Source organism: Erpetoichthys calabaricus, chromosome 11, assembly GCF_900747795.2.
Source record: "Erpetoichthys calabaricus chromosome 11, fErpCal1.3, whole genome shotgun sequence".
NCBI lineage: Eukaryota > Metazoa > Chordata > Cladistia > Polypteriformes > Polypteridae > Erpetoichthys > Erpetoichthys calabaricus.
In genome coordinates, this window is record NC_041404.2 from 97,523,495 (window position 1) to 97,549,486 (window position 25,992).

At 38.9% G+C, this 25,992-nt stretch overlaps 1 protein-coding gene across 4 annotated transcripts in view; it reads right to left on the reverse strand.

Annotated features, from left to right (window-relative positions):
• Positions 1 to 25,992, reverse strand: part of rbm10 (RNA binding motif protein 10) — a 395,465-nt gene that overhangs the window by 138,611 nt on the left and 230,862 nt on the right. For all 4 annotated transcript variants that reach the window (XM_051933537.1, XM_051933536.1, XM_051933538.1 and 1 more), the window contains exons 11-12: positions 22,304 to 22,401; positions 21,620 to 21,707 (exon numbers count right to left, since the gene is read on the reverse strand). In XM_051933537.1, the coding sequence (XP_051789497.1) occupies positions 21,620 to 21,707; positions 22,304 to 22,401 (186 nt within the window). The remainder of the gene's footprint in view (positions 1 to 21,619; positions 21,708 to 22,303; positions 22,402 to 25,992) is intronic.

Here is a 25,992-nt window from a genome sequence, read left to right on the forward strand (position 1 = left end):
CTTGTTATGAGGCAGGAGCAGCACTACTGAGTCACTCTGCCATCTGATGATATTCATTATAGAAAAATGAATTCTCTAATTAAATAGCTTAGTGGTGCTGTGGAATTGCAGGTAATAAAGCCTTACAGAAAAGGCATATGAAAATATTTAAATATTTCAGTTAAATATGAAAAAGCTTCTGATATAAATCTTGAGCATAGAAACAATCAAAAGTTTTTTTTTTTCTTCTTTTTCTTTCTATAGTTAAACAAATTTTCAAAAATATGCATTTAATTTGAGGATTCTACTTAATTGTAATTCATGCTTTTCCACACTAACATATTTTGTGCATTTTCTTTAACCCTTCTGGATGGCATGATTGTTCAGCTCGGTGCCACAGTGGCAGTGCGGTTTTCTTGCAGTAAGGAGACCAGAATTCTCATCACAGGTCCTCCCTGCATGGAGTCTGCATGTTCTCCCTGTGTCTGCATGGGTTTCCCCAGGTGCTTCTCCCCCACAAAGACGTGCAGGTTAGATGTATTTGCCAATACTAGACTGACCCTGGTATGTGTGTGTGTGTGTTCACCATGTGAACTGAACTGAATAGATGCTGTTCCTGCCTCTAGTCTTTGCTTGCTGGGATAGGGTCCTGCTACCTGCAACCCTGTCCTGATTTAGAAAGTGGATGGTTAAATGGATGGATGACATGATTGCTTTGTGAGATTTATACAGCAAACGGTTCTGTCAAATTCAGATAAACAATCAATGAAGTAACCCACAAGAATACAAAATCTTAGTTAGACCTGAAGCCTTTCAATATAAAACAACTACTGAAAATGTAGTGAGTACAAACAACATAACAAGTATTAGAATACAAACTTTAAAGATGACAGGTTCATTCCGAACTAACAACATACAACTGTAAAATCATGAAATTCAGAGGTCAGACAATGTAAAGATGATCATCTGATTAGAGAGCATGCTGGACTTGTAGAAGAACAGGGCCAAGACAGGCTGATTCTGTACACTTTTTAATGGAAGAGAGAAATCGATCTTTAAACCAAATCACATTTTTTACATTGCATTAAGAAAAATGTTTAAATGTTACATTGTACAAGTTAAAATGACTGTGGTTGTAAACTTGAATAAGCAGGTTTTGTAAATGACTAGATGAACAAATAAAATAATTTAAATTTCACATATTCTTTAATTTGTCAGGAAATGGAAAGAACAGAAAATTAACAATATATCTAATTGGTGTTTTCAGATACTGTATTCTTGTGGGAGACACAGCTTCAGAGTTTTGGGAACCACAATTTGCACAGGTTAGTAGAATCAATTCAGTATGGGTGTGGTGTCAATAGCAAAGAATAATACACAAATAAGGGAATCGCCTTTGATTGCACACAAATAAAGATAATATTTAAAGAATGTAACAATTGCCTCTAATATATTATAAAACCATATATAAATTAATTTTGTGGCATTAGGCCTGTGTTGTTGTATTAACAGCAATCAATATTTTAAACAATAATTTGAAATCGTTTTTTCCTTTTGGCTTCTAGACAGTAAACTATGGAGGAGAACTTCTTGGGTCAAAACCAAACAGTAACACAGACTGGAGAGAAAAATCTGTGATCAGCTGAAGAAAGAGATCTCCTGCGAGCAAACGTCTAGCTCTTTATGTCAAGAGAATCATCTTCTGTACGAGAGAGAATCCCTCAAAGAAAGAGCATGGAGGATAGTTAGAGACATCAGAAAAGCAGAAACAACACCATAAAGGGCAGTGTGATAATGGAGAAGTGCCACCACATCATGGCATCGGGCCCAATAGTACAAAAGATGGTGAAGAAAGCTTTAGGCAGCTGCCCTGAAGGAGGGGAGATGACAGAGAAGTTTCAGATCACTCACAGTCTCACAAGAATAAAATATGAAGGCAGAAAAACAAACATGGAGTACTTCAGAATCACAACTGAATGTATGGATTTAACATTTGGTCAGAGTTTATTAGTTATTTTGAAAATGTTTATTTCACTGCTTCATTATTGGAATTTACCTGCAAAACACACTGACTTTTAAAATTTGAAAGCCTCAGATCTCAGCTCATGTATCAGACATCAAGACCTGAACAAAAATCCATCAGGATTAGAGCTCGGCATAACAGTCCACCTCATCTTATCTTGGCAGTGAAGAGAAAACGAAAGAAGGAGAGGATGCATGAGTGACATTAATGATTCAGTATAAAATTTAAATATGTCTGTATAGTTTAAAAAATTCAAATCTATCTGTGTATTAAAACTGTAGTGTATCCAGCATGAAGTTTTATGGTGCTATAGCCTTTCAACAAACAATGTGCTAAAACCAGGAACCTACTAAGGTTAAGATTAATGTTCAAAACAAATATAAACAGAAAAATATTTTAAAAACAATCACCTTTTTGTGTGACAAAAGTGCCAGTTCTGTTACAAAATTACCCTTTTTTGGCATGTTACTTAAGAGCCTGACTTGTGTTACAAAAAGCCCCTACAAGTTAGAAATGTTCCTCTGTGCTGTGGTACAAATGTGCCTTAAAGTTACAAAAGTTCCCTGTGGGTTACAAATGGGCCATTTAGTAGTTACAAAAAAGCCCTAACATCCATCTATCTATCTATCTATCTAATTCAGCGTGAGCAGGAACACTCAAAAAAACTGAATAAAAAAAAAATTCAAGTGACAGTGAGATATGAAGAAGGCAGATTTACCAGCGTTTGTGTGTCAATTTTATCCCCCCAGATCAGAGAATTTCTAGTTCCACTGTCTCAAAACACCACTCACATCTACAGTTATTCCCAGTTTCAAATAAAAACTAACAGCGTCAGATCTGGGTTGGTATTTATAGTACTTTTACAAGTACTATAAATTTACACAGGCTGTTACAGACGTAAATCAAATGCATGTTTTTATTGTATAATATTAACAATAAGAGCAGCTCACTAGTCAAAATGGTAAATTTGCGAGGCACCCAGGATCGAACCTGCTGTCTTTTGCTTACAAGTCAGCAGTTCTTACCACTGCACCACGGAAGCTGTCGTATTATACTTGTACCTTTAGTGAAAGTGTTTATTTGATATTTGGACTTAAGCCTTCACACATTACACAGTTCATGTCGACATTTTGTCATTTATTACCTAAAATATGAAAAACATTTCTGTTTTAACCATGTGTTTACATAGATTGTTGTAGACATGGAACACACATGAAATGCATGTGTTCCAAATAACGATCTATTTCCCCTCCAAAACTCCAGCACTTCACTCCAAGATAATGAAGGCTTGAGCTGGGAGAACATCTTGCCCGTTCTGTGGCGGTTGGGGGAATGGTATAGCAGGCTGCTTGTGCTTATCGACACCTTCTACAAGACAAAAGACACTGACAGAGAGGTGCGAAGGAATTTAAGGTGGGCCGGATTTACGAGTTTTTTCATAGGCTTTGGTAATTCTAGTGTTAAAGGCTCTCCACTTGCACTGTTTGTATTATCTTGTATTAATGAACCCTTATGCTGTCGCTCGCTTAACTGTTCTAGCTCTGGACTGCTAAGAACTATTCAATAGAAAATAAACAAATAAATAAAACTTTACTACCTTATGTGCTCCTATAGCCTCTTGTGCCTGATTGGCATCTTAATGCTGGCTGCTTACTTGTGCACCGCTGAGACTTCCCCTTTATTGCTTTGAAGTCAGCCACATCCTTTTTTTTTTCTTTTATTTTAAACTAAGGAACAATTATTATTATTACAATGTGGTTATTTTGTACAAATGCCGATATCAGTTACTGCTGCTTTCTACCTTACCTCATTGATGCTAGTTCAGATACAGATAACAAGATCAAGTACATGTACCAGTACAAGTAACTTTTCCAAGCACACCTCCAAACACCCAGCTACTTTTGCTCTTGTGCAGGTAGAAAAAAAAAAGCAAAAAAAAAAAAAAACCCTTCTAAAGGGAAAAAAGCTTTAAAAATTCCTGTGTGGTTCCTTAGCAGCAACCAAAACCCAAGTTTTTTAAGCACAAAATGTATTTTTCATTTAACTCCCAAACCACATAAAACACCAGAAACTCTCAGCTGCCTCTAGCATTTGCAAAGTACACGTCAGCACGCCTCAACCCTCAAAGAAAGACACATGTAGGCACAAAAATAAAAATAAGCTTTTCCTATACTCAGTTACTTTATTAACTTTGGGTTTTCTAACTATTTTAACAAGCTTTTGTATTCTATCCAGATTAACCACTTCTGTCAGTGAGTTAACTAAAAAAAAGAGCATGAACTCTATTTTTTTTTTTTTTGAACATAACATATAGTTGATAAAGTGTGCATCCACATAAATAATTTTAGCTAGAAAAGAAGCTTTTTAGGGTTCGTACTTACTGAGTTTTTAAGAGCAATGGAATACAAACATGCAATCATATTAACCAGTATAATTTGATCACATTCTGTGTTAGGCATTGCTCTCACTCAGCAATAACCACTCACAATCTCCTCCTGCCAAACACGGGAAATGTCAGGAAGCAGGGCGAAGAAAAACCATCTACTACTACTCTAGGGATTGAAAAGGAAGGGCTAAAGCTTAGCTAAGAAAGCTTCAATATTTTGTGTAATGCTGTGTTGATTCTACAACCTCCTCCTTTTACAGGTGCCACATAACAAATTACCCTAAGTCATTGTGGAACAGACAGAAATAAATGTTTACAAGGGTTTGAGCAGCAGCATTGTTAAACAGCAATGTCTCTACAGTAGACATACAATTTTCTAATTCTAAATAAATGAGGGTATGACTTCATTATAAAAGGATGTACTTTTATAATTAAGAATACAAGGACAAATAAAAACATTTTAATAAGTTTACATTATTTTTTCATTTATATTTTACATTTATTTTTAAAGGGAGGGTTTATGTTGCACCAATTGCAGTTTGGTTCAAAAATGAGAAGCAGAATTGACAAGGTAGTTGTCTCTGAAGTTCTACCTGTGCCTCATGCTAGTCCAGGTAAGACTGAGTGATCAGAACAATGGGACTCCTTCTGGAACAGATGGGATGTGTTCTGACATGACAGGTTACATTTGAACCAGAGGGGCACCAATGTGTTGGACAGGCGTATGAGTAGGTTAGTGAAGAATATATAATCTAGGGAATAGGGGAGCAGGAAGTTTAGGACTGGCCAGTTTTAGAACTGTGCATGAAGGGAAGAACAGTAGTTTTGAAACAAATATGCAGATTATTTTAACTTCTAGCTCAGAGTTAAAGTGCCAAAGCAAAAATAACACATTAAAAATAACTTGCTTCAATGTTAGGAGTATAAAAAAAAAACAAGCGAGTTACAGTCATGTATGGCCAAGCATAATTATAACAATGACTCAGAAAGAAAGAAAGAAAATTGAAAAGAAAGCTTCATCAAAGCCTAAATAGGCCTCAAGTTCAAGTTCAGGGTACAGCTTGCCAAAGACTGACCTGGAACAGATCTCCCGAGTTCTGATGCTGCAGCATCGGCTCCAACAACTCCTGCCAAGAGAAGTGGGAGTGAAACTGCAAGTGAGTCAGGCCAGGAGAACTAGTCGATTTCCGGGTGTTCATTGGAACTGAGCATGGCCTTACTATCCACACTGTCAATTACCCCCCACAAGTCAACAGCAGCGACTCCAACCGCGCTTGCAACTCCACCCACAGAGTGCAGAGAAGACTGAAACGAACAGTTCGAGCTCAAAGTAATTATAACCGCAAGGATTACTGCAATAACTACCACTCTTGGGGGGATATAAATGAGATAAAGAGTAAGATAAAGAAGGTTACAAAGGATATAATAAGATATAAATGACATAAAACATGACAAATGAGAAGCTGCTTCAGGATATTAAAGACCTGGAAAAATGTTTAAGTAATCACGTTGAGGCAACCTTTAAAGGCATGCTAGAAAAAACTGATGAAGAAATACAGGAAAATACGAGTAAGGTTGATAATAAAATCAGAGCACTTGCTGTTCAGCTTGAAGATGTTAAGCAAATGTTCATGACTTGTATTGAAATTGTTGAACAACGGGCATCCATTGCTGACAAAAAAGGAATGGCTGCAAAATCCAAAAGAAAAGTGCTTGGAGACAGACTAGCTGCATTGGAAGATGGATACAGAAGGAATAATATCAGAATTGAAGGTCTCCCTGAAAACTGTTACAAGTCCAAACCCATTGAAATCATTTCCTGAACTATTCTCTAAAATAACTGGAGAGGACTTTAAATCAGACACCAAGATGTCAGCATCTTACCGCATATATGGACTGAAACCCTCAAAACCTAGAAGCCTTATTGTTCGTTTTGACAAACTACAATCTAAAGTAAATTTGATGTTGCTTCTCAGACCGAAACAAGAGATTATATTTGAAAATAACCGCATTCATATTTTGCAACATTTGCGCATTAAACAGCACCTACGCAAAGCTGAATTCAGATACAGCCTCTTGTATCCTGCTAAACTGAGAGTGGATATTCTAGATAAGTTCTACATTTTTAGTTCTCCAGATAATGCAGAAAAAGAGCTGAAAAAAATTATCCTGACACTCTTTGAAATACAACTGTGAGTCACATAGTGTCATGGCAAGGCAAAGAAAATTTCACCTGCAATTTGGTCTATTTGCAATGAGACTTTTGCTGTAATTACAAATTCTATTTTCTTCCCGGCTACATTTACAGTATATTTTAATTACGATTAAATTCTTTTCTTCCCCAAATGGTGTTTAACATCATACCCTTGGTTTATTGTATTAGGATTATACTATATTTTATATGTTAGGATTAGGATATTATATATTGTATTAGGATTATACTATCATACGTTATCTGCTGCACCATGGCTACTGTTTAACATAATTTCCAGGACTGTTGAAGATTACATTCTAGGTTTATAGTATTTGGACTGTATTGCCAATATACTTAATCTTTCTACACTGCTGCAGGGGGGGCTTATTTTAAGACTATAGAATGTCAACAAAAGTTCAGAAGCAATGTCTCTACAACCAAACAGTAAACTTTGTGAGCTGGAATGTCAAAGATCTCAATCATGAATTAAAGAGAAATAAAGTATTCTCTCACCTGACAGGTCTAAATGCCATGTTAGCAATTTTTTTTAATTAATTTTATTTATTTTATTGTAATCATTCCATACCGGATTGGTCGACCGCCACCAGTACTTTTAGCTAACAGGGTGCTGGCGGAAATTGGGCTACTGTTGGCGTAAGAAGAAGAAGGAGAAGAAGAGGGGGGGAGACGTGTCCGGAGGCAGGAGGAGAGGAGGAAAGTAAAGAGAGTGGAACCTGGAGAAAACATATGACACGGTGCCTCGAGAGGAGCTGTGGTATTGTATGAGGAAGTCGGTAAGTGGAAGAGAAGTACGTAAGAGTTGTACAGGATATGTACAAGGGAAATGTGAAAATGGTGAGTTCTGCGGTAACAGTGACAGATGCATTCAAGTTGGAGGTGGGATTACATCAGGCATCAGCTCTGAGCCATTTCTTATTTGTAATGGTGAATGACAGGTTGACAGACGAGATTAGACAGGAGTCCTCGTGGACTATGATGTTTGCTGATGACATAGTGATCTGTAGCGATAGTAGGGAGCAGGTTGAGGAGACCCTGGATAGGTGGAGATATGCTCCAAAGAGAAGAGGAATAAAGGTCAGTAGGAACAAGACAGAATACATGTGTGTAAATGAGAGAGAGGTCAGTGGAATGGTGAGGATGCAGGGAGTAGAGTTGGCAAAGGTGGATGAGTTTAAATACTTGGGATCAACAATACAGAGTAATGGGGATTGTGGAAGAGAGATGAAAAAGAGAGTGCAGGCAGGGTGGAATGGGTGGAGAAGAGTGTCAGGAGTAATCTGTTACAGATGGGTATCAGCAAGAGTGAAAAGGAATGTCTACAGGACGGTAGTGCGACCAGCTATGTTATATGGGTTGGAGATGGTGGCACTGACCAGAAAGCAGGAGACAGAGCTGGAGGTAGCAGAGTTAAAGATGCTAAGATTTGCACTGGGTGTGACGAGGATGGATAGGATTAGAAATTAGTACATTAGATTGTGAGCTCAAGTTGGACGGTTGGGAGACAAAGTCAGAGAGGTGAGATTGTGTTGGTTTTGGAAATGTACAGAGGAGAGATGCTGGGTACAATGGGAGAAGGATGCTAAGGATAGAGCTGCCAGGGAAGAAGAAAAGAGGAAGGCCTAAGCGAAGATTTATGGATGTGGTGAGAGAGGACATGCAGGTGATGGGTGTAACAGAACAGGATGCAGAGGACAGAAAGATATGGAAGAAGATGATCCGCTGTGGCAACCCCTAACGGGAGCAGCCGAAAGAAGAAGAAGATTGTAATCATACCATACAAAGAGATCAATTTTTACAAAAAAAATAGGATTGAAAACAAATCCACCCACACCCCTAAGAAATAGAGCATGGCCAATGGAATAAAACTTAAAAATAGTAAAAAATAAATAAATTGAAGAGTTTAATAGGCGAATACAGATAAATGGAGAAGAAAAAGAAATAGGGAGAGAATCTACTTCCTCAGTGCTTTAAGAGATTATTCTAAAATATTATTGATTAGATCCTGCCAGGTTTTGAAAAAGTTCTGCACAGATCCTCTAAGTGAGAATTTGATTTTTTCCAATTTCAAATAATATAAAATATCAGTTACCACCGACTTAAAAGAGGTGCCAATAGTGTAGTGAAGGCAATCACAGTTCGTTTGTCCTTCTCCACTTTAAGCCCATCTGGAAGAACACCAAACACAGCTGTTAGTGGATCAGGAGGGATTGGGACACTAAGGCTGTCTGAAAGGCACTTAAAATGTTTTGTCCAGAATGATGTTAATTTGGTGCAGGCCCAGAACATGTGGCCCAGTGAGGCTGGAACTTGATTGCAGCGTTTACAGGTTGGATCTTGCCCTGGGAACATTTTGGACAATTTCAAGTGAGACAGATGGCTCGATATATAATTTTGAGCTGAACAATTGTATGCTCTTTGCATATGGAGCTTGAATGAATTCTCTGCATTGCTACCTTCCACTCCTTTTCTGATATGTTGAGTGAGAGATCATTTTCCCATTGTCCTCTTGGATCTTTGAAAGGGAGGGACTGTAAAATATTTTTATATATTACAGAAATGCTGGCTGAGTTCTCGAGACTGAGCAATATTTTTTCCAGCATAGAGGAAGGTGGGAGATGGGGAAAATCAGGCAGGTTCCGTTTGACAAAGTTTCTAATTTGCAGATAGTGAAAGAAATGTGTTGTTGGAAAATTAAATTTGGAATGTAATTGTTCATAGGATGGAAATAGTTTGTCTATATAGTATAAAGATCTCTAAGCAATTTAATCCCAAATGTTTTCCAGATATTAAAAACTGCACGTTTGCGAGGGCTGAAAAAGGTGGTTCTCATGCAGAGGTGCTACAGATAAAAGATTCTCCATCTTAAAATGCTTTCTACATTGGTTCCATATTCTGAGTGAGTGAAGCAAAATTGGGTTATTAGTATATTGGCAATAACTTCCATGTATTGGGACACAAAGTAGGGAATATAGAGAAGTAGTGCAGGATTTTATTTCTATTGCTGACCATGCCTCTGTATGTTCATCTATTTGTGTCCAGGTATTTATAGCTTGTATGTTTGCTGCCCAGTAGTAAAACTGAAAGTTAGGCAGAGCCATGCCACCTTTTGTCTTAGGTCTTTGGAGTGGTGGCTCTGAGGCTAGAGATCTGCACTGGTAATCGGAAGGTTGCCGGTTCGAATCCCGTAAATGCCAATAGGGACTCTGCTCTGTTGGGCCCTTAACCTGCAATTGCTGAGCGCTATATAAATGCAAAAAATTATTATTATTATTTGTAGGGTTCCTCCTTGGATACGTGGATGTTTTAGGTTTCAAATAAATGAAGTTATGGTTGAATCTAATTGCTTAAAGAATGATTTATTGATGTATATTGGAATGTTTTGAAATAAAAAGAGAAGCTTAGGAAGGATATTCATCTTAACAACGTTAATTCTTCCAGCTAAAGTGAGGTGGAGGGTTGACCATCTATGCAAGTCTTGTTTAATTTTTTCCATACAGATGGCGAAATTTTGTTGATAAAGAGCTTTATGTTTACTTGTGATGTTTACCCCATGGTATTTAAACTGATCTGCAATAATAAAAGGGAAGGTGTTTCAATCTTACATTGTATGCTTGAGAATTCACTGGAAAGAGCACACTTTTATTCAAATTAATTCTGAGACCAGAGATCTTTTGAAATTTTGTAAGTGCTGTTAAGACTTATGGCACAGTATTTTGTGTGTCTGATATATACAAAACCATATCATCTGCATATAGAGAATTTTTCTGTTCCAGTCCATCTCTGATAATCCCCTTTATCTGATAAGCATTTCGACAGTGAACTGCCAGTGGTTCAATGGCGATTGCAAATAACAGTGGTGACAAGGGGCATCCTTGTCTGATACCATGTTCTAGTTTAAAGTAGTCTGAGCAAATGTTGTTAATACAAGCTGAAGCATCTAGATTGGTATACAGTAGTTTGATCCATGCACAAATATTCGGGCCAAACCCAAATTTCTCTAATGTATTGAAAAGGTAGTTCCATTCAATCATATCAAATTTTTATGCATCCAACGATATCATCATCTCTGGGGTGTTTGTCTTTGCAGGTGAATATATTACATTGAACAGGCGTCGGAGATTAGAAGCTAAGTGTCGGCCTTTAATAAATCCAGTTTGATCTTGTGATATTACCGAAGGCAGCACTTTCTCCATCCTTCTAGCTAGGACTTTGGAGAGTATCTTAACATCATTATTCAGAAGTGAAATTGGTCTGTATGATGCACATTGTAATAAGTCCTTGTTTTGTTTTGGAAACACGGTGATTAATGCTTGGCGAAAAGTTTGAGGTAGAATTTTATTGTCTCTAGCTTCTGTAAATGTTGCTAATAAGAGGGGAGCTAGCTAAGTAGAGAATTTCTTATAAAATTCGACAGGGTAGCCATCAGGGCCCACTGCTTTCCTGCTCTGCATTGACTTTATAGCATCTAGTAATTCTGATAGCGCCAGAGGTTTATCCAATTCCTCTGCAATATATTTGTGGTATCTGTAATGTATCCAGAAATGCATTAGATTGTGTGCTGTCTTCTTTGAACTCAGTAGAATATAAGGATTTATAGTAGTCTCTAAATGTGTTCATTATATTGTTATGGTCAATGATTTTATGTCCGTTCGTGTTGGCGATGGCTGGGATTGTATATGCGAACTTCTTGCTTGTGGATTTGTTGAGCTAAGAGCTTATTAGCTTTCTCTCCATGTTCATAGTAATGATGTCTTGATTTAAAAATGAGTTGTTCAGTTTATTTGGTTGTTAAGAGGTTGAGCTCTGAATGCAGAGCCTGTCTTTTCCTATGAAGAGCTTCACTTGGACACCTGGCATGTTCTCGATCTATTCTAGTAATTTTGCTGGTTAGCTCTGATACCTTCTTGGTATCTCATTTATTTCTGTGGGAAAGATATGAAATAATCTGTCCTCTTAAGAAGGCCTTTAGAGTTTCCCTAGAGTATTCCTGCAGAGATCTCTGAGGATGTATTTGTCTCTAGGAAGAAACTGATTTGTTTTGATATAAATTCTGTACAGTTCTCATCTGCTAATAGAAGTGGGTTAAGACGGCATCTGCGAGATAAGTATGTGGGGCATAATGATTTCAGCTCCAAAATCAGAGGGGCATGGTCAGAAATAACAATAGCGTTGTACTTGCAAGATTTAATCGCAGGCAAGAAATTATTATCTATAAAGAAATAATCAATTCTTAAGTAGCAATGATGCACTGGTGAGTAGAAGGAATATGTTCTTGAGTTTGGGTTTAGAAACCTCCAGGGGTCTGATAGGTTGTGGTCAGTTAAAAAACATGTAATTGTCTTTGCAGTGTTAGATGTCATCCCCCCTGTGACAGGAGACCTATCTAAGAGTGGATTTAAAACACAATTAAAGTCCCTAGCCATTATAATTTTATGAGTGTTCATGCAAAATGTATTTGCATCCATTCCCAATGTGAATTCCCTATCATCGACATTGGGTGCATAAACATTTATCAAAATCACTTTACAGTTAAATAAGTTGCCCATGACAATCACATATCTCCCTTCAGGATCAGATACTACATCTGATGCTACAAGTGAGACTGTTCTATGTATAAGAATTCCCACACCTCTAGTTTTCTTTGTAAAGCTGGAATGGAACATTTGGCCAGTCCAGTCTTTTTGCAGCCGGAACTGATCTTTGCTTAATAAGTGGGACTCCTTTAAAAATACTATTTTAGCGTTTAGACCTGTTAGGTGAGAGAATACTTTCTCTTTAATTCGTGATTCAGGCCTTTAACATTCCAGCTCACAAAGTTAACTGTCCCATCATGGAGACATTGATTCTGAATTTTTGATGTCATTTTGTAGTCTTAACTGGAAGTGAGACAGCTTTAACCTTAATTTCCAATTTTCCCAAAAGTTATTGCCATGCAGCCTATTGGTATGTTGGAAGTTACAATTATAAGTATTAAAAGGATAGATTAGATATAGCTTGCTCTCTTTTTCTCCCCCCCTTATCCCCCCACCCCCCGATTTTCCCCACTTCACAAAGTCCCAGACCTCTGACATACCTAGAGACAGAGCACATCCAAAACAAAACAAGCCCCCCAGCAGCAGCATTTGAGGATTAAAAAGTAGAGATATCTATTGCCAATAAAGTCTAAATACTATAAGCATAAAATATAATCATCAACAGTCTTGAAATATTAAGACAGTAAAACCAGGGAATGGTGTTAAAAAGTGGCCCTGGATAAGCATAGTAAACCCTAATGCAATAATAACAATAAAAATAAACCAAGGATATGATGTTAAACAGTCTCCTTTAGAATAGTTAAACAGATAAAAAAAAAAAACAAAAAAAAAAAAAACAACAACTTTAATTCCTTCCACACATATGCATGTAATTGTAATTAAAACATAAACAAAAAGTGGCCGAGAAAAAAAAGGATGTAAAATTATGGTACCCGTATCATTGCAAGCAGATCAGACAGCAGGTAATATGTTCTTGCCATACCATGACAGGAAGCGACTCACTTTCGCATTTCAAAAAAACGTTGGGATCAGCTTTCTTAACTCTTTTTCTGCTTCCTCCTTGGAGGAAAAATTGTAATATTTGTCTTGAATATCCACTTTCAGTTTGGCAGGATACAAGTGGCCGTATCTGATATCAGCTTTCCGTAACCGCTGTTTAATATTGTAAAAAGCTGCATGTTTAGCAGCTGTTGAGGGTGAGAAATCAGGGAAAATACAAATGTGGTTATTTTCAAATATAATCTCGTTTGTGTCTGAGAAGTGCCATTACATTAAGCTTAAATTGTAATCTCTCGAAGCGGACAATTAAAGTCCTAGGTTTAGAGGTATTTGATCCACGTATGCAATAAGCTGCCGCTATCTCGGTATCTGATTTAAAGTCCTCTCCAATTATTTTTGAGAATAGTTCAGCTATGAATTTCACTGGGTTTGGACTTTCATGATTGTCAGGTAGACCTTCGATTCTAATATTATTCCTTCTGCATCCATTTTCCAGAACCGCAAGTCTGTCTCCAAGTTTTCTGCATTCGGAATTCGCAGCTGTAGCTTTTCCATCAGCGTTAGATGCCAATTGTTCCACTGTTTCAATTCGAGCTGTAAATGTCTGCTTAACGTCTTCCAGCTGATTGGCAAGTTCTCTCAGTTTAGACGCATTTTCCTGAATGTGTTCCTAAATTTTTCTCAGCATATCTTTAAAGACTGCATCAAAATGATTATATATACACGTTTTTCCAAGTTTTTATATTCCTGCCGCATCTCTTGCAGCTCCAGCTGCAGCTTCTCATTTGTCTTGAGCAAGCCATTAATTTCTTTCTTCATATTTTTCTGAATGTCTTTCTTGAGCTCACATATGGCCATGGCCAATGTTGCTATCATTTCCTTCAGTTCGGACAAATTGTTTTGGCTTTCGTGTTCCGCGGGTGAAGTGGCAATCCCCATTACAGCCGATGTTTCCGGCTCAGAAGGAGTAGATGAATGTGCGGACTGCAAGGCCATTTCTAGTTTCAAGTGATCTTCCTGAATCGGCGAGCTATCGTGACCTGAATCACTTGCACCTTCGCTCCCATTTTCGCTCTCGACTGGAGATGATACAGCGGAACGGGGTCCTGGGAAGTCTTTCACCTGCCTGTTCCAGGTCAGTCTCTGAAACACCGTACGTTGTACTTCCACATGGGCCTGACGCCTGTCTAGACTTGGGTATAGTTTTAGGTTTCTTTTCCGTTTCTTTCTGACCCCCTTTCTTGTTACTCATGCTTTTATATACTGTAGTAGAAACTCCTTTGGTTAGGTAAATACAGGATACCTTGGGATAATAAGAAATAAGAGAAAAAATAAAGCCGCTGCAACAGAGCTCCGTTTCAGACGTCCATCTCCCGTAACGGACGAGACCAACCTACCATCTTAGTATTTTTTTAAAGAAGACTCACTTAATAAGCAAGGTTCACTTTAAATTGCGAAGAGATTGGACTGGCCAAATATTTCACTCCAGCTATACAAAGAAAACCAGAGATGTGGAAATATTAATACATATAATTTAATTTGTAGTATCTGATCCTGAAGGGGGAGATGTGATGGTAATGGGCAATTTATTTAATTGTAAAGTGATTCTGATAAATATCTAAGCACCCAATGAGGATGACAAAGACTTCATCCAAAATGTTTTTGCATCCATTTCTAATGTGAACACTTATAAAATTATAATGGCTGATCTGGATTGGTCTTCAGCTACAGTGGTGATTACATCTAACACTGCAAAAACAATTTCACAGTTTCTAATCAATCAGAACCATGGAGAATTCTAAATCCAAACTTAAGAGCAAATTCTTTCTTCTCACCAATACATCATTGCTATTCAAGAACTGATTATTTCTTTATAGACAACAATTCTTTGGCCATGATCAAATCTTGCAAGCATGATGCTATTGTTATCTCTGACCATGCCCCTGTGATCATGGAGCTCAAATCACTATGCCCCACATACTCGTGCCTCACAGCTGGCGTCTTAACCCCCTATTATTAGCTGATGAGAACTGTACAGAATTTATAGCCAAGCAAACTGATTATTTTTCAGAGACAAATGCATGATCAAGAGGTCTCTGCAGGAAAACTCTGAAAGCATTTTTAAGAATACAGATAATTTCATATCTCTAACATAAAAATAAATCAGAAACCAAGAAGGCATTCAAGTTAATCAATGAAATTACCAGAAGAGAGCAAGATCACACCGGGTTTCAAAATGAGGCACTTTATAGGAAAGGACAGGCTTTGCAATCAGTATTCAACCTCTTGACAGCAAAAGAAATGGAACAACTCATTTTTAAATCATGACATCATTACTATGAACACGGAGAGAAGGCTAATAAGATCTTAGCTCAACAAACCCACAAGCAGGAAGTTAGCAATTCAATATCAGTAATTACCAACACAGATTGACAATACAATCATTGATCATGAATATACTGTGTAATGCACACATTTAGAGAGTACTATAAGTCCTTATATTCTACTTAGTTTAAAGAACACAAGACACAATGCGTTTTTTGATGTATTACAGATAGATACTCTCAGTGCAGAGGAACTGGATAAACCTCAGACACTCTCAGAATTACTAGACGCTACAAACTCAGTACAGAATGAGAAAACAGCAGGACCTGATGGCTACCCTACTGAATTTTATAAAAAAAAAATAAATTAAGTTAGCTCCCCTATTATTAGAAACATTTATAGAAGCCAGAGACATAAAATTCTACCTCAAACTTTTCACCAAGCATTAATTATCTTATTTCCTAAAACAATAAGAACTTATTACAATGTGCATCATACAGACCAATCTCACTTCTGAATAATGATGTTAAGATACTCTCCAAAGTTCTAGATAGAAGGATTGAGAAAGTACTTCCTTTGGCAATATCACAAGGTCAAACCAGATTTATTAAAGGCAGACACTTAGCTTCCAATCTTCAACACCTGTTTAAAGTAATATATTCACCAGGTCAGGTCAGTTTGGGGATCATGTACTGGTACAGTGCGTTGCCGCACTCACCACACAACAAAACAGTTTGAGATCCTGGTTTGCAACTCCCCCAGGCAGACAAACAGTCCAGCCCCATCCTCCAGAAATGACCCTCTATCAGCCGCAGCCAGGTGTTATATGGGCATCCCTTTGGCCTAGTCCAGCCACTCGGGTCCTCAGCAATGAGGATCCTGTGAGCTGGATCACCCTCGGGGACTCGCACCACATGGCCATAGTGCCATATTTGACGCTCCCTCATAATGCAGGTAATGTGCCTCATTCGGAAACTCTATGAGCAACTGCTCATTCAACACAAAGTCAAATCAGCGGTACTCAAGGATTCTCCCAAGAGACACAGTACCAAATGAGCCCAGTCTTCATCTCAGGTCACTGGATAGTGTCTATGTCTCGCAACCATATAGCAAGACAGAAAGCACCTGGACTCCAAAGACTTGGACCTTCATCCCTTTGCATAGATAATCGGGAGCGCCACACTACCCTTTCCAGCAACCTCATGACCCCCCATGCTCTCCCAATCGGTCTACTGACTTCATAGGAAAAGTCAGATGAATGTCACTGCCGAGGTAAGTAAACCTCTCAACAAGGTTGACACTCTCCGCAAACAGACATACTGCTGAAGGCTGTGCCCAAGAGGTAATTAAAGGCCTGTACCTTGGTTTTTATCCAGGACACTCGTAAGCCCAGACACTCAAACTTCTCACTAAGTATCTCAAGAGCCTCAATCAGAGCCTCCATTGACTCAGTGAAGATCACAGTATCGTCAGCAAAGTCAAGATTAAGTGAATCATTCTTCACCAACAGATGCCCCACAGTTGCTGGACCCCATGACCTTGCCCAACACCCAGTCCATGCAAGAATTGAACAGAGTAGATTCAAGAACACACTCCTAACGAACCCCGGAATCAACTTGGAAAAACACAAAGGTTCTACCTCCATTCTGCACAGCACTCACAGTACCAGGCCAGGCATGATATCCAGCAACCTTGAGGGGATCCCGCGAACCCTCAGGAGGTCCCACAGGGCAGCTCAATCAACTGATTCGGATGCTTTACAAAAATCGACAAAAGGCTGCAAAGAAACTCTGCTGATATCCACATTTGTGCTCCATGAGAACTCTCAGTGCCAGGATGTGGTCGATGGTAGACTTCTTAGGCATAAAACCAGTGCCATGCTCCGGTCGCTGGTAGGTAAGCAAGTGATCACAGATCCTATTGAGGAATACCTTAGCAAGGAGTTTACCCGGCACTGAGAGCAGTGTTATCCCCCTATAGCTGCAGCAATCCATGCAATCACCCTTCCTTTTCCAGACAGAGATGACATGTCCCATTTTCCAGTCAGTTGGGATGACGCCAGTCTCCCAAATGGAAGCAAAGATTGCTTGCAATGCCAGGAGGAGTTCACCCCAGATACCACAGATCCCTGCAGCCTTCCCCTCCCTCAGCTGGTTCACCACCTGTGCAATCTCAGTGAGATTGGGTGCTTCACAGCTAATTGGAGGATCAGCCTCAAGGACAGTGGACCCAGAGATATCCAACATCCTAGCCGAAGGATCAGCTTTGAACAGCTGCTCAAAGTAGCCAGCCTATCGGTCACAACTGCAGTGTCATCCATAAGGACCATTCCATTAGCCGCCCTGACTGCAACTCTCCGAGGAACAGATTCAGATGTGCGTAATGTATCGATTCCTTTGTAAACAGGATGTGGGTCTCTAGACCACAGATGGTGTTTCACTTGCTCACAGATTCCTCTAACGAATGCCTCCTTATCTGCCCGAAGAGTCCTCACAGCTGTCCTTCTCAGTTCCCGGTACAGACCAGAGTTGCCATCAAGTCATGCGCTGCGACTCCTCTTGAGAATACCCAGGGTCCCCTGTAAGATTAAACAACCTCCTTCTGGGAACACCGGTAACACCAACACAACCCTCAGCAACCTTCAGGGTCTTGTCACGGAAGGTCTCCCACATCATATTAGGATCGGCAGTTGCACCCAAATCTGTAAGTTCCTCACACAAACTGCGTGCAAACTCATTAGAAACAGCCTGATCTTGGGAGTCTGGCCAAGTCCAGCCTCATTTTCCTAGTAAGTGGTAAACTACTGGACCTAAACTGGATCTTCAGAGTAGCAACAACAAGTCTGTGGTCAGAATTCAAAAACTGGTCACGTCTTTAGACCCTGCAGTTTTGCAAGAGCCTCCAGCATCTGCCCACAAGGATGTGATCGATCTCCTTCACCACACCACCAGTATTGGAGTACCAAGTCCAATGATGTAGCTCAGGGCACTGGAACCAGGATCCAGTGATTCACAGACCCTGACCTTTTACAAAGTCAAGGAACATGGACACACTTTCACCACAGTCACCAGACCCATGGGGACCGAGACAATCCTCATCGCCAGCTCTGTCGGTGCCAGTGGTTGCACTGAAGTCACCCATGACCAGAGGAGTGTCACCTTACTGCCACCCATCAACCACTGAGCGAAGCTGCGAATAAAATGTCTCTCTCACCAAGACATCACTCACTGCAGTCGGAGCATACACCAAGACAACAGACAAGGCACCTTAGAGAGTGCCGCTACTGAAATGCAGAGTTTACGCAGCTCCTCTGACAGCAGAGGAAGATCATCCTGCCGGGGAGACAAGACATTCTACGCGCCTACCCGGATGGGCTGCCTCATATTGGAACCCGAGTGCTGCCGTGCAGCAGGCGACACCTCAGCACCACACCAGTTCTGATCCCCAACAGGCCTGACCCCATTGGTTCTCCAACGATATTGACTCTCCTGGGTTTGGGAAACCTCGAGGGCTTTCCCCCATCCTCTTCATGATGTAAGCAGCTTTCCTATGGGGGGCTGCAGCAGAGCTACTCCTGTGGAGAGCAAAAAAGAGTCCTTTCTGTTGTCTCACAGCTGTGTGAAGTGTGTTTTTACGGGAGGGAAGAGAGGGGAAGGAGAATTTATAAAAAGTAAAAGACTTACTTGACTTTTCCTTGTCCTGCAATTAACACTAGAATCCCTGAAGCCTACGAAAACACTTATAATCCCAGGCTACCTTAAATTCCTTCACACCTTATTATGAGCTCTAGTTTTCCAAATGTGTTAAGCAGCACAGGCAGCATGCAGCCTGCTATTTCATCCCCCCACCGACGCAGCACAAGTCACACAGAAGATTCTCAGAGCTCAAGTCTGTTTATCTGGGTGTGAGGTGCCTGGAATTGTAGAGGGTAAATAATACCTCGTCATTTGGAGTAAATACATTTCATCTGTGTTCCATGTCTACAACAATCTATGTAAATGCAGGATAACAGGAAATGCGAGGCAGGAATTGTTGAACACATAACTAAAACAGAAACCTTTTTCATGTTTTAGTAATAATTGACAAAATGTAGGCATGAAGTGTATAATGTGTGAAGACTTAAGTCCAAAAATCAAATAAACAATCAAATACAAGTACTATATAATAAAACAAATGCGCTTTTATTCAAGAATATAACTGAAGAAAAAGAAACTGGGTTAGGGTACGATGCTGACGCGACTGCTTAGGTGGTGCAGCACTAAGAACTGCTGACTCATAATCAAGAGGTTGTGGGTTGGATTCCAGGCTCTTCCTAGATTTACTGTTTTGAGTAATGAGCTGCTCTTGTTGTTACTATGATACAATAAAGACTTACATTTGACTTATTTGTAACAGCCATTGTAAATTTATGGTACTTGTAATTGTATGGTACTTTTTTTATTATTCAGTTTTATTCTCTCAGTCATGTTCACTCTCCCCCCGATCTGACACTGGTAGTTTTCAAATAAAGACGTGCTATAACAGAGGTGAACTCAGATGAGGGTTCTACATCAGACAAAGAGAACCGAAGCCCTACCCGCAAGAAACGTCCAGTCACACAAGAACGCAGCAGCTACACCAGGCGTAAAGGCGAAAGATGACACCGTTTGGATGCAGCAACAGGGGCTGTGCTAAGGGCCACGGTTAAATGATTTTCCATATCTACAAAACACATGAAGACTGGGTTATCATACACCCACACACCCTCCAGCAACTGTACCAGGGAGAAGACCTTGTCTTCTTATCAACTGCCAGGAAGGAATCCATATTGTTCCTCCTGTACCTTAGGCTCAAACATCAGATAAAGTCCTACATCCAGTACCCCTCCATAGGCCTTAATTGAGAGGCTGAAGACTATGACCCATTTGTAGCTGGAACACACACTCCGGTCACCTTTATTAAATATAGTGACCACCACACTAGGCTGCCAGTCCAAGGGCACTTGCCAACCTCCCATGCTTCACTAAATTGACATGTTAACCATGCTATCTTATCAATAGAATCCCTGATGTATGTATTCCAAATGATGGTATATTATTTACCCACTACAATTCCAGGCACCTCACACCCAGATAAACAGACTTGAACTTTGAGAATCTTCTGTGTGACTTGAGTTGCATCGGTGGGGGGATGGGATAGCAGGCTGCTTGCTGCTTGTGCTGATTCACACATTTTCAAAACAAAAGACGCTAATGGAGAGGTGTTAAAGAATTTAAGGTGGTCTGAGATTACAAATTTTTTCATAGGCTTCAGGGATTCTACTGTTAATCCGTCATTTAAAGAACTATACCCAAATAAATCACAAAACACTTTGATCTGAAAAAGCATAGACAAGTCACAAAACCCATCTAATGATGAACAAGATATTTTCCACAGTGTATACATAAAAAATATTACTATTTCATGCATACACAAAAAAAGTAAAAGTATTATAATGCTTACAATAAAATATGAGGCAATTAAGTCAACAAAAAGTACAAATGATTTTGTGAATTTACATACATTAAGTCAAAAAACGGCACAAGATGGAACTGTTCTTGAAAATGTACTGTGTTCATAATGTACATTTACTTATTGCATTGTAGAGGTAAGGACTTTTGTACAGGTTATGTATATATACACGGTATTCCATATGACAAAGTTACGCATTTAACTTTAATCACTTTCTCCTTAATTTCAAATTAAAAAATATAGTTAGAAACAAAATTTCAGCTTATTACCGTTCATATGTAATGATATCAGTATCACTGTATAGTGAAAATGTTAAACACAAATAAATGCAAAGTCACACACCTTATTATACTGAATGTAATTTTGTGACTGTACTGACATTAAATTGATCTCTCAAACTCAAAAATCTGAATGCACTAAATTTGAATACAAGGGAATTAACATGGACAGATGGATGAATATTCATTGACAGCATGCACTAATGTTACCAAAATAGCCCATACACCATGTGATGAAATTATTTCATAAAAATATTGCTTTTGCAGCAACACTGGACATGAAGGTATAATGATGTTATGCATTCAAATAAATTTATCATAAAACCTTTCTTTTAGAAAAAAGACTAACACACAAGTTGAACTGAGCAGCAAAATTTTGTCTTAGTTTACCTGTGTAACAGCCCACTGAGCAGCAGCAATGGCAGTACTAGCAACTGTTGCAGCATTAACTCGGCTGCACTCATTCATGAAAACATCCCTGAGAAACATGAAAAAACAAAAATTAACATATTTAATTTTCTAACTCAAATTAGAGAACATATCTCACTCAATTATTACAAGTCTACAAATCAGGTCTGTCTAAAACTACAGTAGTGTCTAAAAGGTTATAAAAGCCAAAACCCTCTATAAAAAATAAATAATTACAGACAAGTGCAACATGAAAAAGGACTGCATCCATTGCACCATCCCAAAAAATAGCTACCTCCCACATGAAGAACTGGGAAAATATTAAGGAGAAACAATTTAAAACTAGAAAATCCACATAACTACACAGATAAAAAAAAAAAAACACACACAAGCATATATGATACAATTGCACTATAATGTCAATGTATTGTTTATCTCACTTCCGATTTTTATCATGTAAATTCCTTTATTCAGTTAACTTTACCATTATCTAGACAACAAAAATTGCTGTATTTGTACATGGCATAAAAGATTTTGGGAGATATTACTTTTAAAAGGACAAAAACAATTATACAGTATATGGTTCTTCCTTCAATCAATATTAATTACTAGCAAGCTTTTAACAATAAGCAATAGATAAAGTAAAGGATCCCTGAAGCACTGCACCGTTTAGATCCCTTAGCAAATTCAACAGCTATATTTTTTCCATCAATGTTCAGTGGTGGCTGAAGTGTTTGGAGAATCTGTAGCAATTGAGATGCTTCCTAAAAAAAATAAATAAAAATAAAATCAATTAATTTTTGTTACAGTGCTTCCCCATTTAAAAGATAAGTGGTGTACAAATTTACAAAAAAGTACTATTAGAAAAGAGTATGTACATAAACATACATTTCTATAACGTTACATTGGAACCTCGGTTTGCGAGTAACTTGGTTTACGAGTGTTTTGCACGACGAGCTAAAATTTTTAATAAACTTTGACTTGATAAACGAGCGAGGTCTTGCAATATGAGTAGTATGTATACACTTTGTCTGCTGAGAGTCATGTGATCACAACTGAGCTGATGGTTCTTCTCTCTCTCTCTCTCTCGCTCCGGGAATGTGGGCAATCGTCTCCTATTCTCAGTCTGAGTCGGCGTGTCTCACTCATATAGTCAACATCCGTACGAACGTGCACGGTTTACTACAGCATTGTGACTGTGTGTGCGCGTGTGTGCTGTGACGTGCGAGTCCCTGTTTTGCACCCCAAAACACGAAGCTGAGTCTCAGTACTTTAGCAGCACCAGTTTTATTCAGCTTGAAACAGCAACAGCGCGGTTATTTATTGTAGCGGGATTTGCCATTCTCCTATACACAGACACAGCAGTCAGGCAGGGTCGTGGCCAAGTAGTACTGTGCCCTGCGCATTTATAATGTTCCTTGTATCACCCATCGACGGCAGGCGCTTATAGCATGTCCGCGATCTTTTCGGATTCGTTTTTACGGCGAACAGCTACAGCGCTGGGAGACTGCAATTGCTTTGGGACACTCTTCTGCGTGTCATCCCATTGGGTGGAATCTCACAAGAGTTTAGAAATTCACTCACACCAGCCATGATTATTTTCAAAGGTAAAGTGCGGGTTAATTTGTTTTATGTATTTTTACTTTATATTTTGTATTAATCACTTTTATATGAATGGTTTTGGGTTGTGGAACGAATCATCTGATTTTCCATTATTTCTTATGGGGAAATTCACTTTGATATACTTTGATGTGCTTTGGACTGCGAGCACGTTTCCGGAACAAATTATGCTCGCAAACCGAGGTTGCACTGTATTTAAAAATTAAAATCATTGTAACCATTTAAAAGTAGTAGTACTGTTGCATGTGCAGTGAAAATATTAAATTAAAGCCAGCTTAGAATAAAAGGAGGAAATAAAACACCAATCTATGCAAATTCCAGAAAAAATACACCTGAGGTGTCCACATACATTAGGAAACAGTAAGCAAAGTTTATCTGACAAGAGAAACAAATAGTAACAAGGTCCTTCAAAATACAATTCCTATGGTACAAAATAGTATTCATATCACTTGAAAATATGAGACAAGAGCATTGCTGAAATATTCAAAGTACATAGGTATTCTCAAATGTGAGCAAAAAGCTGCTGAAAATTTCAGGTCATATTTTCAACTATAGCAAGCCCTTTTGGTTCAAGATTCACCAGCTGTAACATTGTGCAGTGACTCTGCAACCCTTCAGTATTCGTTGTACATGCAGGCAATGTGCTGTCCAATCTTTTCAATTCTACAATTAGTTTTGCCTGAAAACAGGAGTGCTTTAATCAGTGGTATCTGGATGCTTTCTACATACAACAAACTACATTCTCCAATTTGGTTCTGACACCGTACTTTCCCTGCCATCATTGCTAATTGTGGAATATTCTTTCAACATAACCAGCTTAAATAATTTTCCATTTTTTGTCATAAAGCTTTTTGCAATTATGATTAATTTGTAACTGGTAACTCTTGTATTCTTTTTAAAATCTGATCTCATCATCTAAAATCACTTCTCCTGGTGAGGATCACAGAGACAACAGGCCAAGCAGGCCAGTCCAGACTTCCATGTCCCTATGTTAAAGTATCTCTGTGTCTCTGTTTATTTTCTAGTTTGCAGTGCTGGTTTGTTTTTTTTGTGTGTGTTTGCTCTAGCAATACAGTACTGTAATAATGGTTATTAATCAGCAATGGAAAAAAATTATCCTGCATTGACTTTCAGACACTTTATTCCACTGAATTTTTTGACAACAGTAGTGATGAGATTGTGTACATGAGGGATCAGCTGTTAGCCCTGCGTTTGCCCAACAGAAGATGGATACACCAAAGAAATTACAATGCAGATATTGTGGCAGTACACATGTTATTAAAATAAGAAAAAAGATACAGAGATATGAACTGCATCTTTTGGCAATTGTTATGTGAAATGCAAGATCTCTGGTGAACAAAATGGAAGAACTAACTGTACTGACGAGTATGCAAAAGGAGTGTAGCTTTAGGTGTATTACTGCACAAACATGTTCCAGATTTCCATACTGTCTTAATTGGATTTACCCACTATTAGCAGACCAAATGCACCAACAGTATGATAAGAGTAAAGTAGTGCATTCATTATAATCTCGGGAGAGATTGTAAGATGTCTCTCTCAGCAAAGTTACCTACTTTTGATTAGTTTGCCAAGTGCAGTACACAAGTTAACAGAACACTCCAACTCTTGTATGCAAATGTCAAGGATGTGTACAGATCTAAAGCTCTTCCTCCTCTTGGGAAATCTGAGCACATTTTCATTCAACTTATGCCCCAGTATAAGCCCATTGTTCTGCAGCAGCCAGTTATCAACAGGTAAGTTAGTAAGTGGCCATCTAAGGCAAAAGACTCTTTGAAGGGCTGCTATGAAGCTACAGACTGGGATGAGTTCTACGAACAGTATAGTGAGGATACTAATGAACCTATTGCCAGTAATACTGGATATATTATTTTTGTGTGGACAGTGTTATTGCACCAAGGACTGTTCACTGCTTTCTCACCCACCACCCTTGAGACACCAGTGAAATGAAGACTCTTCTTTACCAAAAAAGAGAGACTTTGGGGCTGGAGATAAGAGTGGACATTAAGAGGGTGCAGGGAGAATTAAAGGAAAAGACCAAGGAGACTAAAGAGAACTATAGGAGGGAACTAGATTCTAAAGCAGAAGCAAAAAAAAAAAACAGGAGGTGATAAAAGGATTGAAAAACATCATAGGCTTTAAACAGCTCAAGTCCAGATCAGATGTGGGAAGTACAGCAAGGGCTAATAAGTTAAACCAATTCTTTAATTTGTTTGACTGTGGGCTTCCTGCTCACAGTTTACCTACCCAGGAAGCAATCAATGGGGCTCAACATCGTTTGTGTCCCCACTCAAGTCAACATTCATATTTTTTTTAAATACTTCAAATTAAATACTTTAATGGCCACTTAGACACAGCCATCAGCAGTGTGTCTGTCTGCAGAGAGAGTGTCGACCATGCTGAGAGGTTTACTTACCTTGGCAGTGACATTCATATCTCTGGTGACTCTTCCTATGAAGTCAGTAGATGGATTGGGAGAGCATAGGGAGGTCATGAGGTCGCTGGAAAGGGATGTGTGGCGCTCCCTATACTTATGCAAAAGGGTGAAGGTCCAAGTCTTTAGAGTCCTGGTGCTTCCCTGTCTTGCTATATGGTTGTGAGACATGGATGCTACCCAGTGATTTGAGACGAAGACTGGACTCCATTTGGTACTGTCACTTCAGAGAATCCTTGGGTACCACTGATTGACTTTGTGCCGAATAAACAGTAGGTCATGG